The sequence below is a fragment of the Seriola aureovittata genome, chromosome 12 (genome assembly GCF_021018895.1).
Source record: "Seriola aureovittata isolate HTS-2021-v1 ecotype China chromosome 12, ASM2101889v1, whole genome shotgun sequence".
NCBI classification, from domain to species: Eukaryota; Metazoa; Chordata; class Actinopteri; order Carangiformes; family Carangidae; genus Seriola; species Seriola aureovittata.
The window spans coordinates 20989763-21014169 of NC_079375.1; the positions used below are offsets into that span (position 1 = coordinate 20989763).

A 24407-nucleotide genomic window follows, 5' to 3' on the forward strand; every position below is an offset into this window, starting at 1 on the left:
AGCCAAACATGGAGTGTGTTTGATCTACGTGACTGAATGGAGGTGTATAGACTTCTCTGCTACCAAACATGGCAGCGCCTTTAATTCACAGAGTATTGCTTTCTCTGTTCAACAAATGTTCACATCCAGTGCCAAAGGCTTGACATAATGTTTATGTTTGTGAACCAGTTCTGACCCACTACATTAAACCGTCAGCGGTGAAAGATCTTCTCAAAGATACAGCACATTCAAGTGTAATTGAAAGTGATAGAGGCTGCATGCTGAGTATATTTTTAGTATTAACCAGACCAACAAATGGCACAGTCCTAAGTTTTTTCACGTTTTCAGCTGGACCCATTTTGCTCTTTGGGATTCAAAGAGGCTTTATGATCAGCAGCGCTTAACATTGTAATAGTGGAATCCTTTTCATGTGGTTTGGAGGAAAGAAACAGTTGTTGTTTTCCCACCGCAGTTTAACCCCTATTATTTGTGAAGTAATTACCCTGTGTGATTTACAAATTCCTCTCATGAACTCTGTAGCACTGTTGTGGTTGCTCTGAAGTGATCAGTTATTCTCTTTCTTGTTTACCCCCTACACACACACACACACACACACACACACACACACACACACACACACACTTGAACCACCACCCCTTTTCCCACTGAGATTGTTGTCAGACTGGAATAATGTATTTTCTTATCACACAAACACATTAGGTGGCTTACTCTGGGTTTATACCGCATCTTTAACTTGTCTTTTTACAATGTGCGAGCTGTTTTTCGGCTGTTTCTTTTGTGCTGTAGTCTGGCTGTTTAGGCAAAATGACAATAATCCATTTATAGTTTTCCAAAATATGGTTGAGTTAAAAGCAGTCAGAAGAAAAGGGAAAAAAAATCTGACCTGGTTCATTCTTCTATTAAAGGCTGTATGTCAGAAAGTTTGGCCTGTCTGCTCCGACATTCAACTTGAAGCCTGTCATACAGTCTGACGCCACATGACATTATTGGCAGTAGTTTCTGAGGTCATTTGTCCTCTCCCTGACAGATGGAGGGATGCTGAGAGGAAGTGAGGCGCACCCTCCAAATGCCCTCGCTGATAAGTGACCTCATTACAGCTCCACCGGGCATGTTTTTCTTATTCACAGAACACCACGATGATGACGGGCTCCCCAGGAGACCTTGGCTTTTGAGCCATGCCAAGCTCTTGCACTTTCTGAGAGTTTTTCTTTACTTGGCTCATGGCACACAATCAGTTTCCAGGACTATCGCTATCAGGCTGAAACACTTACGCACAGAAACGCACCACATCCCTTTAATCCCTCTACACTAGCTGTTTATAAGAACATTCATCGCTTGTAAATGTTTTGTTTGAGTGGACAGAAACAAAAGCAAGGTGAAGACAGCAGGCCATAAACATGTTATGTAAGTCTCCTTTATCTGCCCCTCACTCATCCATACACAATACACACAAACGCCCCTCATAAAGAGTACTCTAAACCCTAATGTTAGCCGTAATATGTTGTGTCCATGCCCAGAAGCCCTCAGTCATGGAGGACTTTGAGTTGCAGTGCCGCAGCTGTAAGTAATTCTCTCTCTCTCTCTCTCTCTCTGCTTCCTTCTTTCCCTCTTTCTCTCATCATCCTCCCCTGTGTCTGGAGAATGTAAACATGAAGAGGGAGGCCAGATCTCTGCCGTCACAACCTTTCATCCAGCAGATATGGAGACAGGGCTACTCTGAAGCAGTCTAATGTACACAGAGGGTAGAGTGTGATCAGGGTTTGGATTTTAATGGCAAACATTTTATTGACAGTTTAAACTCTTTCATGGAGGTTTTCCAGCTCTACAACAACATCTCGACCATCCATCTCATCTGGGACGTCCCTTGAAGCGCTGGCCATGAAAGTCACACCATGGATGGGAAGCCTACAATCAAAACCATTCCTTCTTAAGAGCCTCTTTTATGACGGGCCGGAGTGTGGTGATGTTGGCCAGTCTGTCGTTCAGTCACACACATATTGTCCCACAGCACAATATCACAATACCAACTTCTGCTAAACAGTTACTGCTGTCAACTTTGTTGTTAACATTCATGCTCCTTAAAGCAATATTTGTTATCCTCTTAGAGCCTACCTGTTTTAAAACTAATCTAAGCCTATAACAGAAGAACTGTAAGGTCAAAATTTATGCATTTATGAGACCTCATTTGAAAGGTAACATATTGTTTTGCATGTGACTACAACCCAGCCTAAACCACACCAGCTCTTACTTGGTGTTTTTTTTTGTGTTTTTCAGTCCTAGCCAGTAAAAAAGTCATGGAATATGACTTTTACCAGCAGGTTATACTTCATACAAGATCAATGCTCCACAATACTAATACATCTAGTCAAAAACTGCTCTGTGAAGCTTCAAGGCCTCTAGGCCTAATGGTTTAGTTTAATAGGCCTTTTTTTGACGGGCGCCCATAAACCTCTCTAAAAGGAAAATTGGGAAAAATGTGCTTTAACTCTTTAATATGAAATAATAGAAAGCACACTGAAAAGGTAGGCAGTCACCGCACTCCACTGGTACACGATGCTGGTAGATATTAATAAATCATATTTATGTGCTTATGGTTTGCACAAAATGAACAGAATATTTGAATCCTAGAGACTCTAACCGATCTGAGGAGGTGCAGCCTGTCTGTATTGACAAACGTTTAAGCGTTTACTCTGTCAGAACTTATAATGGGCCTGTGGACAGGCCAGCGGTCCATCTGACCTGAACTTTCATGACAAGGTGTTTAAAAATCTAATGGTTGGATTTCTCCAAAAGTTGCCTCAGAGTTTGTGACCTTTCCTCTGGCACCGCCACCGGGTAATATTTGAAGATAAATTGTAAAAGATCCAGATATCCATTAACTGTTATTGTGGTTATTCATGATTCCCAGAGGACACATGTGGTACGTGAGCCAGTTTCTTCTTTCATATAGAGGCCTGCTCTCCAAGGGAAGATCCGTTTTAAATACAAAACTTTTTGGTAGTGATATCCTGAGGAAAATTCTTAAGACGAGTGGCACCATGAGGCCAAAATCTTTACCATGACAAAGTTTGTTTCATGACAAGGCATCAAGAAAAGAAATAGCTAGATTTCTAAAAAAAAAAAAATGCTGTCAACATTTGTGAAGGATGAGGATCAACCAAGGTTTCAGGATTACAGGAAATTTACAGGGCAGATTGTCATGAAATTAATTCACTTTCTATGAGTTTCTTTCTAGCGCCCCCATCTGGTAAAACCTCAGACATGAGATTTCATGGGCAGCTGCCAGATTTTAATGCGTCTATTCATGGTTCTCATAGGATACATATTTGAGTATGGTGATGCTTTGACTTTTCTTTTAGGCCAGGTCATTTTTTTTAAATGCAGTTCATTTTTGTTCATGAGGATAAAGGATGTCCAAGGTTTCATGGCTGCAGGAGATTATAAAGCAGATTACAGAGAAAAGGTATTCATGATCCCCAGAGGATGAACCCATTTCATTTTGGACACTCCATGAACTTTCCTGCAGTGCAATCATTGGGTGAAATGTATAATACCAATACCAAAAATGAATTGCTGGATCTCCAAAAAATAAAAAATTCAAAAATAAATAAATGACTGTGGATATTGCTGTTCCTCAGAGAAAACTTTGGTCTTCTTGTAGCCAACCTTGGATCAAAATTTCCACCTGAAGTCGTCACAGTGCAACGGGTCGACTGCCATTCCATTTACTAGGAACAAACATGCTCCCCAGAGGAAGAACCTTTTACATTTGGTGATTCCCCATTCTTTACTCTAAGAATAGTGAGGTGCTGCTGGTTTCATCCAAGTATTGTGGGGAGATATAGACATTGGGAGCTTTAGGGGCCACATGTGACAGAACTTTTTGTGTCGCTTTCAATTTGATGACACAGTCATGTACTAACTTCCATAAATTCTCTACATGCACACGAACATGTCAAACGTGGGGCGTCGTGTGGCGTAGTGGTCTAAGCAGGCGCCCCATGTGTAGAGGCTACAGTCCTCGCTGCAGTTGGCCCCGGTTCGAGTCCCGCATCGGACGGCCCTTACTGCATGTCATTCCCCCTCTCTCTGCCTCCTCATTTCCTGTCTCTCTCCACTATCCTGTCCAATAAAGGCACAAAAGCCCAAAAACATATCTTTAAAAAAAAAAAAAGAACATGTCAAACGTGTCACAGAAACCCCCGACTCTCCTCAAAGACATGTTGCCCCACCTGGTCCCAACCTCTCAAACTGATTTTCAACCCAAAAATCCCAAGGCCACCCCCCCCCCCCTTATTTCTTTTGCCCCTGAAGAATTTGAACAAATTACCCCCATATGTGTCTGAAGGAGCCCCATGGGAAAGGGACCAAGAAGAATATACTGCTGACAGAACACAAACGTTGACTCCATCAAACATTGCGAGCGCCGTGCTCTGATGCTCTCCATATGTTCACCTGGCACCAGCAGCCATTTGCTGACAGCACAGCAACATCTCCCCAGTGAGGCTCTTTATCTTCTTATGCCACATGTTGTGCAGTATCTGAGATGAGGAGTCGCATGGAGGTTCGTCATGCTTGTTGCTATCACCAGTGAGGTAACACGTGAGCATATAGAGGAGGGTGTGTGTTTCCTCAGGCCTTCAAACGATAAGGTAGCGGAGAGATAACAAAGATTCAATGTGACAGTCAAATGTAAATGTTTTGCATGTACACTGTAATGGTGGTGAGCAAAATCCCAGAACCCTTGTACAGGGCCTCAAGTGTTTTAAGCCAGTAACCAGAGTAACGGCAGAAAGGGGAAGCGTGAGACAGGACAGAAAAATGGTGTAAAGAAAAAAAAAGAGCAAAGAGCAAGATGGGGTACAACTTTCCCCCTGTGATTAACTTAAGTTTCAGGTACCACATTCATTCTCACTAAAACCTGTATTGCCTTTGGCATCTGGCCAGAGGCTTTTGACCTTGTTCACCTTCTTTCTCATGTCATTCGGCAGGCGCTCAGTTATGGCCTTTCAGGTAACTCAGAGAAAGATCACTTACAGATTGCCTTCCCGTCACTTAAAGTGAAAAATCACCCAATCAAGTACGGCTACAGTAGGGTCCAAAAGTTTGAGACCAATGCGGTCTGAGACTTTTGGACCCCACTGTATATATTTCACACAGTCATCAATGTGTCTGCAGCTGTAGTCCTCCTTCAATGCTGACCTCCAGCATCAGGAATGTGTGATTCAGCGGGGGAGGGAAAGGGTGGACTGCTGCTATCTGGGGAGCTCCAAGCTGTACTATAACAGAGCTGCGGGCTGATCCAGAGGAATCCTGTCAGTGGTTCTGCCTCTTCCCCAGGCGTCTCTAACACCACAACATGCACAGAGACAGTGAGGGGGAGAGATCATCAAGGATTTGACAACAACAGACTCTCTGAGTAGAAGTGGCGCTATTAAATTGCAGGGGGTTTCATTGTATGGCTTTCCATTTGGACCCATTACTCAGCTGTTAGACAGGTTGTTGGGTGGTGATTACAGAGTTAGAAATCCAACAGCCCCGTCCGTATCAGACTGAAGAAATGTAGAATAGTGTGACTGCTTGGCAATGTCTACTGTTGTTGCTGTGCTGCAGGACAATGACACTCACAAGTAAACATATGTTTTTTTCATGTCAGTGTGTTCAAGAAGGGACCCCCTTGTAGTTGCATAGTTTGAACATGGTTAAAAATGTCATTCTTAATCACACTCTAAATGCTGACATGTTTGGTTATTGCCTTTATTATCCTGATATTTAAATCACAGGGTTAAACCTCAGATATGAAAGTAATTTCCAGGTTTAAAAAAAACAGTTTCATGTGATGACTCCAGTCTGTTCTGGTAACCTGTGTATTTAAGGCTGCTCTAGTCAATATTTTTATTTTCACAATAGGTGAAATTATTATATATATAATAGCATAATATATAATAATAATAATATGTCTTACATATATATACATATAAGCAGTCACTTAAAATGACTCTCCCTCAATTTAACCTGTTTTTGCTCCTTGTTTTGGTTTTACAGCCTGAAACTTTTCTCTCTTCTGCTGTTTGTATTTATCGTTATTCTTAAAATGAGATCCAGCTTTAATGGATACGCTTATATTTTCTCCCTGTGGTATCAGTATTGATTTTGATCTTATTCGATTTTGCTGCATTCTGAGTACACGTATGCAGTATTGATTATTGCTTATGTTATTTGAGATAAGACATGCCTAATGTAGTTTCTGTATGTATTGATTTCATATTGGTATTTTACTATGGACAGTATATTGATATCTCTGAGCTGCTGATGAAGTCTGAGTTATGTAGTAATAATGGATGTTATTGATGACTTTTATGCAATGTGATCTGATGTTATTTGGAGACTATATTGGCTCTTGGTTCACCCCATCTATATCAATGAGGGTATTGATACACTTCTCTGACAATACTATAATAATTTTGTTGTATAAATCAGGTACTAATAACATACATGTTGGTTCCTACTGGTACTTAAAAAACTTGCAGTGGAAGAATCTTGTGTTGTATTACCAATGTCTCCAACATAATTTATTTTTGTTTGAAATATCCATCACCTATCAAAAATGGATAGGTATATTTGGTCAGGTAGCAAGCGGAGGAACACGTCACTATATCTGACTAACAAACCTAATCGTTGCTACAGTAACAGAGGTCAGTCTCTACCATTATGTCGTGTATAAAGGCACCAGCCTAGTTGCAGGTACAATGCTGACATACTCAAAATTTAGTCATAATTGAAAAATATAATAATTTGGGGTCTAAATCATTTCAGTGTGTGGGGGACTAAAATCTGGATATATGACAGTTTTTAAAAACAACTGTAACAACTGTTTCCAGCATGTTTGCTTTTCCATGAAAGAATGGAGAAGTCCGATGGTGCGTTCAATGACATCTCCAAAGGTTCACAATATTAACAGAGAAATAGATGTGAGTGAACAAAATTTCACATAAAAACCTTGTCTTGTTCAATATCCTTTAGAAAGAAACAACAACACTTAACACATAAGCAAAATTTATACTTAACCTCTTCACCCCTGCTGGTTATTCTGGAAGTTCATTATTACAAACACAGGATGTGTGGAAATCAGTGTGAGCCCCATAGTGTAGTCAAGATTACAGAATTAATAAAGACGCAAAATGGAAGCCTCTTCCATGGAAATGTATACAAATGGTATTTAATATAATATAAGAATTTGATAGATGGCAATAAAGTAAGTTAAAACTGACACTGAAATAAGATTCAACAATATCTAAATGAAAATGAGAAATAAGCGCACACCATCACCAGAATTATCAGAACTCTTTCATGTGGTGCAACTTGTGTAATTTCTTCGAGATGTGAATTTTTTTTCGTAGGAATGATAGGACATAAGGGGTTTAAAAATCTCTTCCTTTTGGCACCCGGCTCTTGAGCTCCTCCTAACCTGCGGCGATGGAAACACCAGAGTGATGCCTGGCCGTTCTCCTGGGCTCTGGAAGGAAAATCCTGTTTAACGTCTCCACAATAACATTCCCTGGGGTTATTTATTCAGGAATGTTAATGTGCTTAGAATCTACTGGCCCCTGTGGCCTCTGACACAGGCTCCTCCGGGCTTTCCTATCAAGCTTTCGATCAGGCACAGCACAAGCTCTTTGGTGCCGCTGCCGTCTGTTTAAACAACAAAGATTGATGCAGCAGGAATCTATTGATGACCCTGCAGTCAGACAACATGGGCTGTCTGTTTGTGTAAAACCTGCCTCTGTGCATTCACACTGTGTGCATCTGTGTTATTGTTCTGCCTCAGTTTGACATTACAATGTGCACACATGTAAGTAAACCTTCTCAGTGGAAGGTCATGGATTCGCAGTATGCCTCTCATGAACTGTAAATACTGTGTGTGTATATATGTCTTTAGAGCTCCAGGATCTGTGCTTTATGTCATGGTTTTAATAAACACAACATGATTACAGGATGTAAATGTGCCTCTCTATACACATGAGATCCATTACTTTTCCACACTCATTTAATCTCACTGTAGGTTCCTAAATGGAAACAGATGCACACAGCAGCATGATCACCTAACTGAAAATCCATGTGCAGTGCGAGTTATTAACTATTTCCCTTTTAATCTTGTGCCTTTCTTTAGATATGTCAGTTAGACCCTTAAAGGTAAAGTTTGACATTAGAGGAAATATACTTATTTGCTTTCTGGCTGAGAGTTAGATGAGAAGATTGACAACAATAATGTTTGCCATAAATATGAAGCTACTGCAGCAGCTGGCTAACTTAGCAAAGCTAGGCAGAATCAGCCTCATTTAAGCACGTCTCTGAAGGCAGGTTGAATCAGCTCTACTATGACTTTAAATGAGGAAATGAAAAGTGTTCTCAAATTGCACATTTGACATGTGAAGATTTCCATTCTTGAGAGCTTATTTTCCTTGGGAGACTTGTACGAACCTCTGAGTTTTTTCTGGCCTAATTATGCTGTAAAAATCCAGGTGTCCCGACCCTCCCTGACCGGCTTTGTTTGCATGTGAGGACCTTCCACAGGCCATGTGAACCTGAAGGATTTCCTGGCCCAGTACCCTCATTTGTAATGCTGTTTTTCTGACCCTCGCCTCAGCGCATGCAAACACACACGCCACGCTTCAGGCTTATTCACAGGGGAATCAGGCTATAATATGAGGATGTTAAAATATCTACTCCTCTTTTCTGATTACGCAAGACTTCAGATCTGATGCAGTCTATGTGGTTTCATGTCTGTCTCTCTGCTCTTCACATTTTTTCAGGTGGTTTGGCAGAAATTTAGGGCAATTCCCCTAGTAAACCCCATATCCTCTCAATGAATCATGGTAAATCACACTTAATTGCACCGACAGATGCAGTAAAAATCTTATCTGCTCATAATGCTGGCCTTTCAATGGCATGCACATTTCGACCATTTTTTAATGTTTGTGTAAGTTTATGATTTCCCTAAAACTGGAAGTCAGAGGCCCTGACTCGTAAAAAACGTAATTCTTTCTGTGTGAAACATTTTTATGATTAGTCTCTACCTCATGTAACGCTGACCCCAGGGTCAGAGCTGCCCTGAAAACACTTGCTTCAATGTGGGGCATATTTTACAGCACCCCCCGGGATTGCAGTAACCTGTTTTTTTTTTTTAAATATACTTTTTTATTTCAGCTTCTCACTCGCTTTTTCATTCCAAGAAATTACAAGAATGCAGCGTCAAGTATGACAAATCTGCTTTCAGTATTACGTCTCTCTCGGATGAAATCATGGAACATGTTCGCAGCAGGTTTGTCAAGAAATTTGGACAATTAATGGCCGAGGGTCTCCTATAAAATTACAGAAAACATATTCTTTATGATTCTTAAATAGATGAGATGACCTCAGAGTATTGACTTAGGCTCAGCTTTCAGGGTTTCTGTGAGTACGGCGGCCTCGTCGCTGAAACTGGATCCGTACTCCTAAGAAAACAGATTTAATGAATGAAATCCCAGAGGTGCAGAAATCAGGCTTGATTGCTCAGCGCCTGAGAATGTCATCAGCTGCCCGAGTGCTTAGAAATGTTGAATGTCTGCTGCCATCTAAAGGCCATTTTAGAGAAAAGAAGCCATTTAAATAAAAAATAATAAAAAAAAAAAAAAAAAAAAAAAACAACAAACAAACATCAATAACAACGTGTCAAAAGAAGCAATAAGTTCTGACCAAAAGTCAGAGAGTGTGAAGCTGAGCAGATGCCTTTCAATAGCTAATGTGGAGGGAATATTAATGTTTCCTATTATGTCCATTGAAAGTGAAGGGAAATCCATTTAGAGCTTTAAATGACAGACATTATTGGCTGTTTGTATTTAATCTCTTCAAAGCTTCTTGGCTTTCTTACTCAACTTGCTATTTGGTTTTGCCTTATTGAAGTTTAGCCGATGGTTTCCAATCATTTCTGGTCATACACAGTGTAAACCCTGTGAAAAACAACAGCTTCTGGCAGATTGTTGATGTATTTCAGCTCAGAATATGCCAAACAAAGGTTATTGGTCATTAGTAATGATGCTGTAAATGCAATACAAATGTTCTTTAACCAACGTGTTTCAGCATATATGTGTAAAGTGTCTCTCTCCTCTTGTTTCAGCTCCAACTGTTCATTTTTGAATGCAAAATAAACTTTTTAATCCAAAATGGATGAAAAGTGAAAAATTGATGGATGAAAAGTGAAAAAGTGAATAGACTCCTTTTTTGAAATGCACAAAGATACGTGTTGCAACAAAATCCGACCTGACATCTGTTCACTCTCCACCTGGGAGCTGCTCAGTATTACCACAGCGCTGCGCTGGGGACGGGGGATTCTGTTGCACTGCTGAGATTTAAGAGTGTAAGTGACTGAATTTTATGAGCCTCTAAACTGTGGAGTAACCCACTGAGGGAGGTGAGGCTATAGGCTGGTAAAATGTTGATGTTTTAAATCACGTGAGTGAGATCATGACTCATTCTTTAAACCAGCGCTAGTCTAAAATAAAACTTGACAGCTTTTGGGAAATTACAACTTGTATTTATGGTTGTCTTTGTTGGGTTAATTAATCCTGTTTCTGCAAATATGTATTAATTTTAACACTTTTAGTTTATTTTTTTATCAACACTGTTTTCACAGACTGAAGAGCGTCTCTAAACTGCCAGAAACCACTGCACGTGCCGATGATTTGTTCATTACGTTATTACTTGTGTTAATTATATTCTGTATAAAACAGTTGGACAGTGTTGCAGCAGACTGACTCTCTGTGGTGGATGCAGCAGCGTTTGTCTCCCTCTACAGTGACCAGAGGTAAAAACCCTCCTCAAGGTTTCCTGCAGTAAAACAGCCTCCACCCACTGTCTGACTTTTACTGCCAGATATCTCAGAGCGTATTCCTCTGTGGGCTCATCTTAGTTTTCTGTAAGCTAGTGAAGCATTGTAAACGTATTTTCACACATGCATTCTGCAGGTTGCTTCACCTTCTGCTGCTGCTGCCGCTTCATCAGTGTGTGTTACACGCCCCTCATACAAACTTCTCTCAACCTCCATCAAGAGTGGGAGGAAGTTCCCATAACTGTTGCCCTGATTTCAAAGGGCATTGATATGGGGCAAGATGACATGCGAATAAAAATAAATCATCTATTTGAGTGGGTGGCAGATGTTAGCTGCTTATTTGGCTCATGTCTGTGTCTAAATGTGGATTCAGTGCAACAGTGCTGGCCTCTCTCCTTCCACCCAGTCTCTTTGGAAAGTCCGAAGGAGGTCCAGGCCACACGGTACAAAGGTAACAGATTATTTTTAATCATAAATAGAACAATGTCTCATATACATATTTGTATAAGGCAAAGAAAACAGTTCTCTAACATTTGATCACTGTTTTTTCCCCACAGACACACATCAGCTGTGCTTCCTACTTTGTTTAATGAATTTATCTGGGACTGAACTTCTCAGGATTCAGTGTAAGTTTTTCTTTATGCCTCCCACAAGTTAAATATTATTACATCCACACATTATGTGGACATGTTGCCATGAGTACATTTGACACAGGAGCTGACCCCAGGATGAGTTCAGATTTGAATACCTACCAGCACTGTAATGTATACACAGCATTAGGCTGTGTATATCCCATAGTCTGCATTACATTGAGCATAACTGCAGTTATTGGTTTACTGGCTATAGTCACATTTTGATGTAATATTTTTGATAGGATGTTAACCTGTATATGGGCTTGTTTGTTTTTCATGTGGTGCAATCAGGGTTTAATTTGTTGGACTAGACCAGTAACACCCTGTTGATTAGACTAATCAAGGTAATAAAGACAGTCAGTCATCGTTTCACTGGTTTGGAATATGTAATGCAATCATTGGTGCACACAGGTGTCACTGCAGCCTCTCCATGTGACTCCGCGTGGAATGAAACTCAAACTCCCCCACCATTGTTCCACACAAAGAGCATTTCCACTTTCCAGCATCATGTTCTGGGCCACATACCAGTAATACCTCTGTAGTGTGAATGGTGACAGCCGTCAGCTCGTTCACACTTCCAGCGTTTTCACTGCTCGTTCTGCGCTTCTGTGGCGAAGTTTGTCTTTCACCATCATGGTTTAATGTGGAGAGTTCAGGAATATAGCGTGAGTGACTGAGTGTGTGTGTGTGTGTGTGTGTGTGTGTGTGCGTGTGTATGTGTGTGTGTGCGCGCGTGAAAGAGAGAGAGAGTGTAATTTCACACAGTGGAAGTTGGAAAGGTGAAGTGACTTTACGCACAAACTCCTCTCCATCCAAAGAGCGGGAATACTTGGAAGTAAAAGAGTGTGGAGGAGGAGGAGGACGAGGAGGAGAAGGAGGGATGGCGGAGGAAAGACTCGACGATTCGTTTCCAGAGCTGAAAGAGGTGGAAAATAAGATCGGGAGGAAAACACCGGAGAGTCTTCTGATGTGGATGAGGGATGCTGCGGACTGCGGAGACGGCTGGAGGTCTGATGTGGTCGACAACGGAGACCACAGCTCCGAACTCAGCGGTGGCTTTTCTGACAAGATCAGCAGCTTAAAACAAGAGATGGTAAAGATTTCTACTGTTTTCTCAGCAGTTCATTTCTCCTATGAAACAGTGAGTGTTTACACATGCCTCCAAGTGAGAAAGACAGTTTCCCTTGTGTTTTGTAGTGACTCAGCCTTGATTTTATACTGCATGAACCTGTGCATCTTATTTCAGCAACAACTGCTGAAACAGTGGTTTCGAGAAACGTCAAAAAGTGTGAGCCACTTCACCTGCTCATTTTTTATTCCTAATGACAGGCGCTGTCACCTGCACCCCCACCACACCTCTCACCTGTCTCACCTCCATTCACTCTACACATTCTGGTCCTGGGCTGGATTCCTCTGCTCATTCTCCGCCACCTTTGCTCCTCCCTCATTCCTCTCACGTCTTTCTTTCATATATTGCACTCAAATGAACACACACAAGCAAGGGGTTGGGTGGGTGGGTGGGGGGTCAAGTGTGTTCTTACAAGGGGACCCTCAAGCCGAACGAGCCGCATGCATGGGGGGGTGGGGGGTGGGGGGTGATTCAGTAAAAGCCCAAACTTGCATCTTAGTTCAGGCCCACAGGTGAATACCGTGCACACCTGTGTTCTGTAATTCTCCACGCTGTCCACGCAGAGGTGGCTACGTTCTGCAGACGTAAGGATTCTGCGTCAGCTGGTGGCCGTGCACGAGGGTATCGAGGCCATGCGTTGGCTGATGGAGGAGCGGGGAGCCTTAGTCAGTCGAGGCAGCAGCTTGACAGGCAGCCTGAGCAGCCTGGTCACTGTGGAGGAGGGGCCCTCAGGGACCCCCTGCAGGTAAGAGATGTTAGTCTGTCAGGTGCACAGGAGCCTGTTCTCATTGAAAAGCTGCATATATGTCCAGATAAGAGACCCATAAACATCAAATTCACTGTAAACTTAACCAACACAGTTTCATCTCACATCAAGAGTCACCATTTTTGACATTTGGTTGTCTGAACTATGTATGACTGTGAATTTTCAGGATATGAAAAATGTGTACTTTCCCTCGAATATCATACAAACTCATGTAAGTAAAACATAAACCAGCAGTCAAGTGAAACCCTTGAATGTAAGCTTTCCAAACATCTATTCAAATGTCCACAAAGTAAATGTTTCCAGATTTTAGGGGAGGGTTTCCTGTCACATGTCAGAGAGAAAGCTTATACCTCTATTTACAAGTCCCACAGTTTGCTAGATTTCCATGAAGTGTAGTTGTGTGCGTTCAGCACAATTAGCTGACGCAGCATCCTCTCAAAGCTGAAACCAAAAGACTGAGTTTCCATAATAGTAAATTAGTGAATTTTGTGTGTTAACTTGTGATTATGAATTTAAAGCAAAAACCCAGAAAAGCTTTAAGCTGAATCGTGCTGGATGAAGCTTTAACGCCTTTTTTGGTTTTAGGGCTCATACTCTACTCCACATGTGGCTCAATATTTCTAGTGTTGCCCCCATAGGGAAAGCCCCAGTCCAACCTGCCCCCACACTGATGATGGTGATTCAGACCACAAGAGCTACTTTGACGTGCTGAGCCCCGAGTCTACTGAAGCGAGACCTCACAGTCCTTCCAACTTCAACTCTGAAGTCAGTGGTTCCACACATGGCAGGCATGGTCTGGCATCGTCTAATCCTGCCAATGGCTCGGTTGGTGCCAGTTTACAAAAGTCACAACCGCAGGACTTGGACATGGATCCATTTGAAGATGTGAAAGCTGGCACCATCAGAAGAGCTCTGCTCAGATCTAACAGACCAAGAAATAAAGTGGATACTGGTAGTCTTACCCTGGCCCAAGAGTCCGGGGAGACACAGACAGAAGACAGTCTGCCTCAGGAGAGTTTCGATGCCTCTCAGAGCAAGATGATGGAAGAGGAAAGCAGTCCACCTGATGGCGAGAAGTTGTTGCTGGGGTACGATGCTCAATGGTGCTGGGTGGAGTCACAGGATGATGTGACGTTTTTATGATTTCTGTAAGCTGCTACACCTCAACCGTTAATGTAACTGACAGCAATGCAGTGGGATTTAAAATGCACTTTGATACTCAGTGTATCCTGTTAGAATAAGAATGATGATGCTTAACGACGAATATGTCACTTTTAGACTCACTCTGTCAATGGTTTTGTTTACACTGTTTGTGTTTTTCATTATCTATGTGTATTTTAGGAGTTTCAAACCACATAAATTACAAAAAAATGTAATGAAATTATGAATATTATGGCTTTTTTTTCTTTTTTGTTTAAAAGAAATGATAGAAACCTCCATTCTTGGCTGAAAAATGTTCTAGACACTGGGGATTTAATTATTAGTATGACATATACAGGATTAAGAACTTCTTCCTTTTATTGTATGAAAAAATGCAATTATTGATAAAAAGTTACAGTAGTTAATTATTTCAGATACTTTTTCTCTCATATATTGTCCAGTCTTGATGAAATCTTTCACGCTTTAAGTTAATATGGATACTATGACACAACGAGATATAGTGAGGATTCAAGATGATGCTGTTGTTCTGCTTAAATTGTTATGCAATGAGCTTATTATATCTTTTGGTAATAAAGAAGGCAAAAATGTCTTCATTGATGTTCTTGCTTGTGTCTCAACCCAAACAGTAGAAAAGTATGAATGTGCTGAGTGAGTGTGTGCTTGTGTAAAATTAAAAATGTCATTAGATGTTGGACATTAGTGATGCTGAAACGAGTCTTAATCAGGACAGTTAACACAAAGGGTCTCTGTTCTGATGGGCCAGAGCTGCCTTGTTTGTTTCTCTCAAACTTGTGTAGTATTTTTGAATATTATCATCATATTTCACACATGCGCAGTATCCATGGCTTAATATATATTCTACTTAATTCATTTTGTGTATTAAGTTTTGCGTTATTTCCACAAAGCTGTTGTTTATGACGGTGAAATTGTCGTTGTGCAGGTGTTTCATGTGTGCGATGTTAACGATGTTATCATTTCCGACAGACCGCAAAGGCAGCATCGACGTCTTTCCTTGCGTCATGTATTCCCCCATATCAATCAGGAAGTGTTGTGCCCGTAAAATGATTAGCGATAGGTTAGTGTGACATTACAGGTGGATAAAGGACGATGTAATGGTTCAGACAGTCGGACTGGAAACATGGAAGTTTGTTTTCTACGCGGTCTCCTCTTCGTCGTCCTGGCGGCTGTGACATTAGGAGACGGTAAGTGTTTCCGGGAGAAAGAGCGAAGTCAGAGGGAGCAGGTATTAGCATGTTTGCTAACTCTCACGGCTTGTTGGTTTAATTATGGAGGATACATATTGCGTAATCTGCGCCCTGTAAAATTCTTTCACACAACTTTCACATTCATATGTTATATATATTATTTATTCAGCCGTACGTTGACAGCTTGGTGAGAAGGTGACACCATGAATCTTTCCAGTATTTTTCAGTCAACCGTAGTGCTGATCGGTTATTTAACTTAGTCAAAGTTGACTGTTTTTGCTTGACATTAAATAAAATTTAGCCCTTTTAACCATCTGCTCCATGTTCTTCATGGCGACTGTCTAACGTTGTCAGCTTTGCTGTCCGCCTTTCTTCAACCCCCTGGTTGTATTTACTCAATGTGTAGTTTTTTTTTTTTTTTTTAAATAATGTTTACATTAACGTAGAATTAATCAGCAATTATTTTGAGAATCAAATAAGTGTTTTAGTCATTTTTTAAGCAAAAATGCCAAACATTTTCTGTTTCTAGCTTCTTAAATATGATGATTTGATTGCTTTCCTGTGTCACACACAATAATAAATTTAATATTTTATAGTTTTTGGGCTGTTATCCAGACGAAACAAGACATTTGAAGTTGTCACTTTGGTCTCTAGGAAGTTAAAACTGGCATTTGCACCATTTATTGTCGTTTTATGGATCAATAAAATAAGCTGAATAATTGATAGTAATAATAATTGTTTGTTGCAGCCAAAGTGATTTCTACCTGTGCAGTCCCTACATTGTTAAAGAGACATAATTAAACATGATTACAACTTGATTACAAGGAACTGAAAGAAGTAAATTGCCATGTGATTTGAATTGCCATGTGTCATACAGTGAAAACATTTTGTCCTGCAGATGGACAGGTGACGTTCGTATCAGAGCTGTCATCCAAACCAGCTCAGAAGTTGTCAAAGTATGGCTGGTACGGAAACGTGAGGCTGCAGAGGTTTCATATACCAGAGGAGACCGCCATCGCTCGCTGGCTGTTCTCCGTCACCAAGGGCCACAACTTCAACTGTGGACAGCACAATGTCACCATGTAAGAAAATTAGTTATTTATCAGAGAGAAATCCACTCTCGTCCACTGCTTTTCAAAATCTTTAGTCTGTTCTGCTGCGATCATTTGCATTCTCTGTTCAGTGAAATCAGACGTCCTTGTCTTTCCTATCTTCTGTTCAACCTGTTCCTCTGCTGAATTTTCTTCTCTTTCTTTTGTAGCCACATTCGATGGGGTGCCCCTCCAGTTATAAACCCGAAAGGTTTAGTATTTCCTAATGCAACGCTCTGGGTCCCCAGTCTGTCTCTGACCCTACCGGTAACATCGCACAGCTCCACAACCTTTAACCTCTCCAACCCTGCTCCTGGTGATTGGTACATTGCTGCACACCTGCCTGAAGATGACGGGCGCATAGAGCAGAAGGTTTGTATTGAGCTGTGTACAGTTGATGCTTGATGTTCTTAGTCGGTTCTTTTCCTGCTCCTATTGTGCTCATTAAAATTGCTAGAAAATAAACATTTTGAAGAAAGGTTTGATAATCATTGTCATATTGTCCATCATATGTATTTGAAACAGATTTTTATTTTGCAGTGAAAGGCCAAGATAAGGCGTCAGTAATCTAAGTATGCTCTACTTGTAAATTTCCCTTTTACCCCAACCTGTTCTACTGGAGCAGGAAGATTGTTTCTTATGTGAAGTAGCTAAACCACATTTTTCTTCTTATGGTCTCTGTTCGCGTTGCAGAATTGCAGCTGTGTTGTTGTGTTGCAGGTCGCCATGAAAGAAAACATCTATTTGCATTTTATCTTAAATGTCTATACAGTTTTTGTGTTTGTGTTACTTTTGTATTGTTTAACTGTTTATCTGAATGATTAGTATTATTAGTTTGTCATTCAAATGTAAAACACTGCACATATGTATGAATAATTCTATACAAAGTTTTCATGATCAAAGTTTGAAGCAGTATATGTGTTTATATATACATACATATATACAGTATATATATATATATACACACACACACACACAAACACTAAATTTGTTTGTCTTTCTTTATCTGTCAGGGTTTTCCGTCCTGCTCGTATTTCTTCCAACCTCAGCTATCAATCAGGAGAGCGGTGGACACACCCATTTTACAGCAGGGCACTGTCCTCCAACAGACCGCAACCCCGGACAGACCTGCACGCCTTAAGTAAGGAGTGTCTGCGTGCATGTGAACATATTCTGCTGGTTTCACTGCTTGTACTTTTTGTATATTTTTTATTAGTATATATGGTTCAGCTAATGTATTTGTGCCTGTCTTAGGTTGTATGTTCCAGAGTTTGCCTCTTCTCTCTCCGTCTCTGTGGCTGACTGTTCGTCAGGGGAGGGAGCCGACAGTGGAAACTGTTCGCTGGTCCTCAGGCTCGGCTCCTCCTCTCTGCAGCAGGGCGCAGTAACAGTGAACTGCTCAGGGATTGGCTGCTCTGCAACGCTCTCTAACCCACCTTGGGACACATGGTTACGAGCTGTTGTTGAGAGCAGCCAAGACAACCGTACTGTAACCTTTAGTATCGTCTCAAACTACACAGGTAACCATAGAAACACACGCCTCAAACACAAGTTTCACATATTACATCTTTGTTTAATGTAATTTTTATAATTTCTGTTCTTTATTTGTGTGTGTTTACTTTAGTTGGATGTAAGCCACAAAGTGTAGGCCTTAAAGCAGATGATGACATTAACAAGCTCCGTGGCAACAGCAGTGGCAGCAGCAACTCAACATCAGCAGGCAACAGCTCACTGGGCACAGACGCAGTCGCCTTTAACAACGAGTCAGCATCACTGCTAACGCCTATGTCGGCGTGCGTGTGGAGCATCCCTGTGCTCTATGAGGAGGTGGACGTTCTGTCTCTACGATTCACCCCCGTGAACGGACCCAACGTCAGTGTTACAAATACACACCCCACACTGCTCACCTACCCCCTTTACACACAAGCCACTGGTGGTACTCTCAACCTGCAGCTCACACTCAACACTGTGAGTACCACAGAATCACTTCACTCACACACACACAAAGTATTCTCATTGAACTTTGATTTGATTTGAGAGCAGAGTGTGTTTGTGCTGTTGTTACTGTAATATGTGTGTGTGTTTTGTCCGTGTGTGTAGACTAATGTAAACCTGGAGAACAGCAGCAGTGTGGTGGCCTGTCTCACTCAATGGGCTCCGGTCCTCGAGCTCAACCACTCCCAGCCCTGTCGCACAGGTAGCACAGACAACCGCAAAGATTAATTCATATTCACACTCAGAAATGTTTGCCTTTAACACCTGGAAATAATCAGACAACATTATGATGTTGTCTGCAGGTTTGTTTGGGGGATATGGTGTTCATGTGAATGCAAGTGCTCCTAAGGCTGTGGTCAGGCTGCCGTTCCCTCAGTCAACAACATGGTACCTCACCCTGCAGCTCACATGCAACAGGTAACACACTCACACTCGTGTTGCATTTGTGTATTTGCATGTGTTTCTGAATAACTTCTCCACCTGACACCTGTGTCGCTGTGTGTCCTCCCAACAGTACTCTCCACAGGCAATAGATGTTTTTGTTTTAAACTCATACGTACACACTCTAAACCAGTCTAGACATATGTAATGACGTCTGTTCATGCCAAAAATGGAAATGTCTTTGTCTCTTGCAGCAGTGACTGTGGTAATGCGTCCGTGGTGTCTGTGGTCCCAGAGGTGTTTGTCAGTGCCTGTGTAGAGGACTGTGGGACATATGGTGAATGTAGACTACTGAGATCCTACAGCTACCTGTACAGTGCCTGTGTCTGCAAGGCTGGTACGAAACGACACTCACACACACACCCACACAAACACACACACCCACACACACCCACACCTACACCTAAATTGATGCTATAATTATACTAAAATCATAAGTGCCCTCACTGTATCCTTTCTTTCTGTGTCTGTGTGTGTGTGTGTGTGTGTGTGTGTGTGTGTGTGTGTGTGTGTGTGTGTGTGTGTGTTGTGTGTGTGTGTGTTGTGTGTGTGTGTGTGTGTGGTGTGTGTGTGTGTGTGTGTGTGTGTGTGTGTGTGTGTGTGTGTGTGTGTTGTGTGTGTGTGTGTGTGTGTGTGTGTGTGTGTGTGTGTGTGTAGGCTGGAGTGGTTGGGGCTGCACTGATGATTCCACCGCCCAGTCGTACAGTCACCAGTTGACGGCCTCTCTGTTGCTCACCATCAGTAACCTGTTCTTCCTGCCTGCCATCGTGGTGGCCGTCAAACGCTGCTACATCACCGAGGCGTCCGTCTACCTCTTTACAATGTTCTTCTCCACGGTAACACACACTCGTACATACGTGTGGGAACACTTCTTGCATTTTTAGGCATTTTTCTCACAAAGACTGACTCCAGTTTGTAGCGTACTTTACTCTCGCAGTATAATGTGGTGTAAGAGGGAAGTTTCGGGAAGTCGGGAGCTCAAGCTTAGCAAGTGTTCGCTTGTGTCATCACACTTTCACTGAGCCAGGTGACCTCAGGACTCAAGAGACACTGATCAGACTTAAACAAAATAGCATATTGATGTGGTGTAGGAATACCCAAATCAATCATTTTGATATGTCCATCCTCTGCCAGGTGATGATAATAATTATAATAATAACGAATGAAGAATGATCAGTAACTTAACAAAGAGCCTCAGAGTAACAGCTAAAGGCCTAAAGGAATCATTGAGCATATGCAAATCATGGCGCATGGTCAGAAGACAGACATCACCTCGCACCTGATGTTGTCAAAGAGCAGCTTGACTCTCCACAACACTACTAAGGTTCAGTTGTTTGGGAAGAACATGTGGCACTGTGTGTGGTGTGACCATGGAACTGCAAACCACTGCGTTATACATTTATCAGATTGGTCACCATGAAAATGTGCGTGTCTGGGGAAGTAGAGCTTGAAGAATGTGAGAGGTATTTGACATTTTTCCTTTTACTGATTTACCATCCACCATGTTTTTTTTTTTTTCTTTGTATTCCTAGTTCTACCATGCATGTGACCAGCCGGGTGTGGCCGTCCTGTGTATAATGGACTACGACACCCTACAGTACTGTGACTTCCTGGGGTCTGTCTGTTCCATCTGGGTCACCATCCTATGCATGGCTCGCATCAGAGACACATTCAAATATGTAAGACACAGACTACTGCCGATTTTCTCCATAATTCTATCACACTGCTTAATTATTATGATTAATATGATACTTAAAGCACTAAGATTGAGTTTGATTTTGTGTGTGTGTTTGTGTGTGAAGACTCTGTTTATCCTCGGGGCTCTGCTGATTGCCATGTCAATGCAACTGGACCGCAAAGGCCTGTGGAACCTGCTGGGCCCCATCCTCTGTGCGCTGCTGATCATGGTCGCTACATGGGTAAGATACGACTGTACAACGCTGTGTGACAAAGAATCTGTGTAGATAAAGATGTACATGTAGCCCGTCACACAGGACAGAAAAATAACATGGTGATGATAAAAGTATCCTCTTGTTGTGGCTGAGGTTTGTTAGCTCTGGTTCTCTTTTGTCGACAGGTATACCGAGGGGTGCAGCGTCGACATTGTTACCCGCCTTCTTGGAAACGCTGGGTCTTGTACCTGATGCCTGGGGCACTCTGTGCTCTGATCGGGGTATGCTTGTACATTTTTGCAGAGACAGAGGACAACTACTACTACATACACTCGCTGTGGCATGTCCTGGTGGCCACCTGCGTGGTGTTCCTGCTGCCGCCAAAGGAGAAGGACAGGGAGGCGCCGGGCTGGAAGTGGAGCCTGAGCTGGAGACCCCGGGTTTGTGGGTACACTCTCTGTGAGAGCGGCAAGGATGAACTTTACACTGTCACGTAGTGGGATAAGAGATGGTGTAAGGAAGCAAAGTGACTTGGTATTGATTGTTAGAAAGTATAAGCACTGCACACACAAGATGTTGACAACATTTTACTACGTCTTCCAGACTCTGACTCTTTGAAGTTTCTTAATATGTTGAGTAACACATTTTAAAATCAAATATAGACCTATATTCTCATAGGTCTACAGTTTTCATATTCACATTCACTTCAGGCGTGAAACTGTTCTTATATTTGGATTAAAAAGATCTCCAAAAGTCGTAAATGAAATAAACTTGTGAACATCCTAAAATACACACACACATGCACACACATGCACACACACACACACACACACACACACACACACACACACACACACACACACACACACACACACTCACTCTCACTCCCATTTAACCCAAATCAAACCTGCTGAAACCTCCAAGGTGGTCCTTTGCACCAGCTTAGGTATAAACATCAAAACCTTCAGGTAGCAGACCACCTGACCTTTGACCTCATGACCAGTAGTTTGTACATATTGTGTATGTACATAAGTTACTAGGCTAGGAAATGAATGTTCAAAAATATTTATAAGGAATAGCACTTTGTGGACTATTTAAATCTTTTCTATTCAGTCTATCACTCACTCTACTGATAGAATATGCTATATTTATAGTTGATGTAAACGCTCCTCACTCTTGTATCCTCCTCAAGTCTTTTAAAATAGTTTGACAAAACCGTCTCAACTCCAGGTCCACCTACTAGCTTTTCTCAGAGCTTTCAAATCATATCATGTGTTCTTCATCTATTAGCTTTTTATCTTCAGACTACATCATTGCAGGACAGCGAGTAAAATATTTAATAGGAACCATTTAAAACGAGTAAACTGTGCTTTTGCCAAAGTCTAATCAACCCCATTAATGATGCCTTCCCTTGATGTCTTCATCAGCTGCTCAGTTTTCCTCCATGTTTGAGCTTATGTTCATTCACAGACCTACATGCAGCTTGTATTGAGACTGCATGACGGTGTCCTGTCTTGTGTCTCTCTGCTGTGTTGTGATCCTGTCTGTCTCTTCTTCTCTCCCTCTAAAACCTTAATCTTACTTTGTACCAGCATTCAGTCTGAAGCACTTTTATGATAAGAAGGTTAATTCCACTATGTAATGTACATAGCCCATATGTGTATGAATGGGCACTTGCCGAATGTATAGTCAGATTACTGTGTCCAGTGCCTCCTGTATGTACCGTATGAGAATGTGTGTGTTTCCTCTCTTACATACTTTCCATACTTAATTTGATCTAAGATGCAGTTTATGTTTTGTCCATTTTCACTGTGATGATTTCCTCCATTGTGATTTTGCACATGTTTCAAGTCGAACGTTTAAACGTTTGACTGTCACGCTTGTATAGCCTTCCTGTCATGGTTCGAAACATTGTTTTTCTCGTGTGTGAGGGTGTAAATAATTTAATTTTGTTGTCATATTTAAGCAGGACTATGAAAAGGCAGTCTACCACCTAAACATACTATAGCTTTCATAGCGTGTCAGGATGAAGCAATGTAATGCTCGATGTAAAATATGATTTTACTTCCTTGTACTGGACAAGTACTTTTCAATCAGTTAAAAATCCAAACAGCATTTAGCCCACCAAAAATAAAGCTTTTATATAAAGAGAAATGCCTCAGGATTTTTTCACTGCTCGAGTCTCATACTGTTTTTCTCTCCTCAGGCGCACATACTCTCATGCACTGAGAGTGGATTGGGGAATAAAGGGAAGCAGATTATCATAATCCTCAGAAATGTTGAAAGTGCCTGTGTTGAAATACACATTTCTCTGTGTGTGTGTGTGTGTGTGTGTGTGTGTGTGTGTGTGTGTGTGTGTGTGTGTTCCCATATATATCTTACTTCCATTAGTAAATTTAATGGATGCACAAAGCTGACAGACCACTTCATCATCAAGCCTCACTGCTAAAGGTGTGTAAAGTCCTTAAAGTCTTGTTTTTGTCTTTAATGGGAGCACCAGCAATTTAGTAATGTACTCGAGACAGATTGAAAAAGGAACTGTCAAAGCAGCAGAGACAGAGATTTTGAGTTTAGTTTCAAAAACACTGAATCCTACACTTCCCATAACTCGGTTACATCTTTCATTGATCTTCTTTGTCTCCATCTATAAAGCTCTACACTGCCAGCTTGTAACGCACGTTTTCTGTCAAAAATTTCATACATTTATAATTTATAATATCAAGTCTAAGATAACCCTGATGACATCACCAGGGTTATTTCCTCATACCTTAGGAAGCTTCCTTCAAAGCAACAGAAAACGAGTGTTTTCACAGGCTGAGTCATGTTCCTCATGACGAGTCAACTGACATCCATGTGTAAAATTGGCCCCTTTAACCTGAAATGTCACCTAAAAGGTGACCTTGCATAGCAGTAGTCTAAAGCCGTGTTGTCATGATTTCTACATTTACGTGCTGTATTTACAGCCATGGTTCCCAACCTGAGGCTCAGGGCTTCCAAAGGGGGTCCCGAGATAAATCTGACGGTTTTCATAAATTTCCTGCACAAAATCAGGTTTTTGTTCTCCCAGTTTTCTTTCATTTTTTGCTATTTTTCTTTTGAAATACTGGATACTTTCACCTCTTCAGCCCCCCGACAGTCTAAGAAGTAAACCTCACTCTTTGGTTGAACTGCTCACAACTCAAGTTCACACTCAGGTGTGATGAAAGATAGTCATTCATTCATTGTTTT

At 41.5% G+C, this 24407-nt stretch overlaps 2 protein-coding genes across 5 annotated transcripts; both read left to right on the forward strand.

Moving 5' to 3' along the window:
* Window positions 1–11187: 11187 nt before the first annotated feature.
* Window positions 11188–15144, forward strand: LOC130178380 (leucine rich adaptor protein 1-like). Of its 4 annotated transcripts, none has more exons than XM_056390518.1 (5): window positions 11188–11318; window positions 11425–11493; window positions 11911–12592; window positions 13192–13373; window positions 14033–15144. In XM_056390518.1, the coding sequence occupies exons 3-5, from the start codon at window positions 12215–12217 to the stop codon at window positions 14535–14537; spliced, it is 1065 nt and encodes a 354-aa protein (XP_056246493.1). In that variant the 5' UTR covers window positions 11188–11318; window positions 11425–11493; window positions 11911–12214; the 3' UTR covers window positions 14538–15144. The 4 variants fall into 4 exon arrangements, with proteins under 4 accessions (XP_056246493.1, XP_056246495.1, XP_056246497.1 ...); XM_056390520.1 differs by having other exon boundaries at window positions 12240–12592; XM_056390522.1 differs by having other exon boundaries at window positions 12318–12592.
* A 458-nt stretch (window positions 15145–15602) lies between these two features.
* On the forward strand, window positions 15603–23333 carry pgap6 (post-glycosylphosphatidylinositol attachment to proteins 6). The gene is made up of 13 exons (XM_056392421.1): window positions 15603–15757; window positions 16659–16842; window positions 17022–17223; window positions 17865–17992; window positions 18106–18371; window positions 18476–18819; window positions 18952–19048; window positions 19149–19263; window positions 19482–19624; window positions 19945–20123; window positions 20820–20966; window positions 21090–21206; window positions 21365–23333. Exons 1-13 carry the CDS (start codon window positions 15694–15696, stop codon window positions 21674–21676), a joined length of 2298 nt encoding a protein of 765 aa, XP_056248396.1. The 5' UTR covers window positions 15603–15693; the 3' UTR covers window positions 21677–23333.
* The last annotated feature ends 1074 nt before the right edge of the window (window positions 23334–24407 follow it).

Coding starts and splice junctions, on each gene's coding strand:
- pgap6 (XM_056392421.1), top strand. CDS start 15,694: ATGGAAGTTTGTTTTCTACGCGGTCTCCTCTTCGTCGTCCTGGCGGCT. Junction 17,993..18,105: donor GACAGACCTGCACGCCTTAA/GTAAGGAGTGTC, acceptor TGCCTGTCTTAG/GTTGTATGTTCCAGAGTTTG. Junction 18,372..18,475: donor TATCGTCTCAAACTACACAG/GTAACCATAGAA, acceptor TGTTTACTTTAG/TTGGATGTAAGCCACAAAGT.
- LOC130178380 (XM_056390518.1), top strand. CDS start 12,215: ATGTGTGTGTGTGCGCGCGTGAAAGAGAGAGAGAGTGTAATTTCACAC. Junction 12,593..13,191: donor GCAGCTTAAAACAAGAGATG/GTAAAGATTTCT, acceptor CTGTCCACGCAG/AGGTGGCTACGTTCTGCAGA. Junction 13,374..14,032: donor CCCTCAGGGACCCCCTGCAG/GTAAGAGATGTT, acceptor TTGCCCCCATAG/GGAAAGCCCCAGTCCAACCT.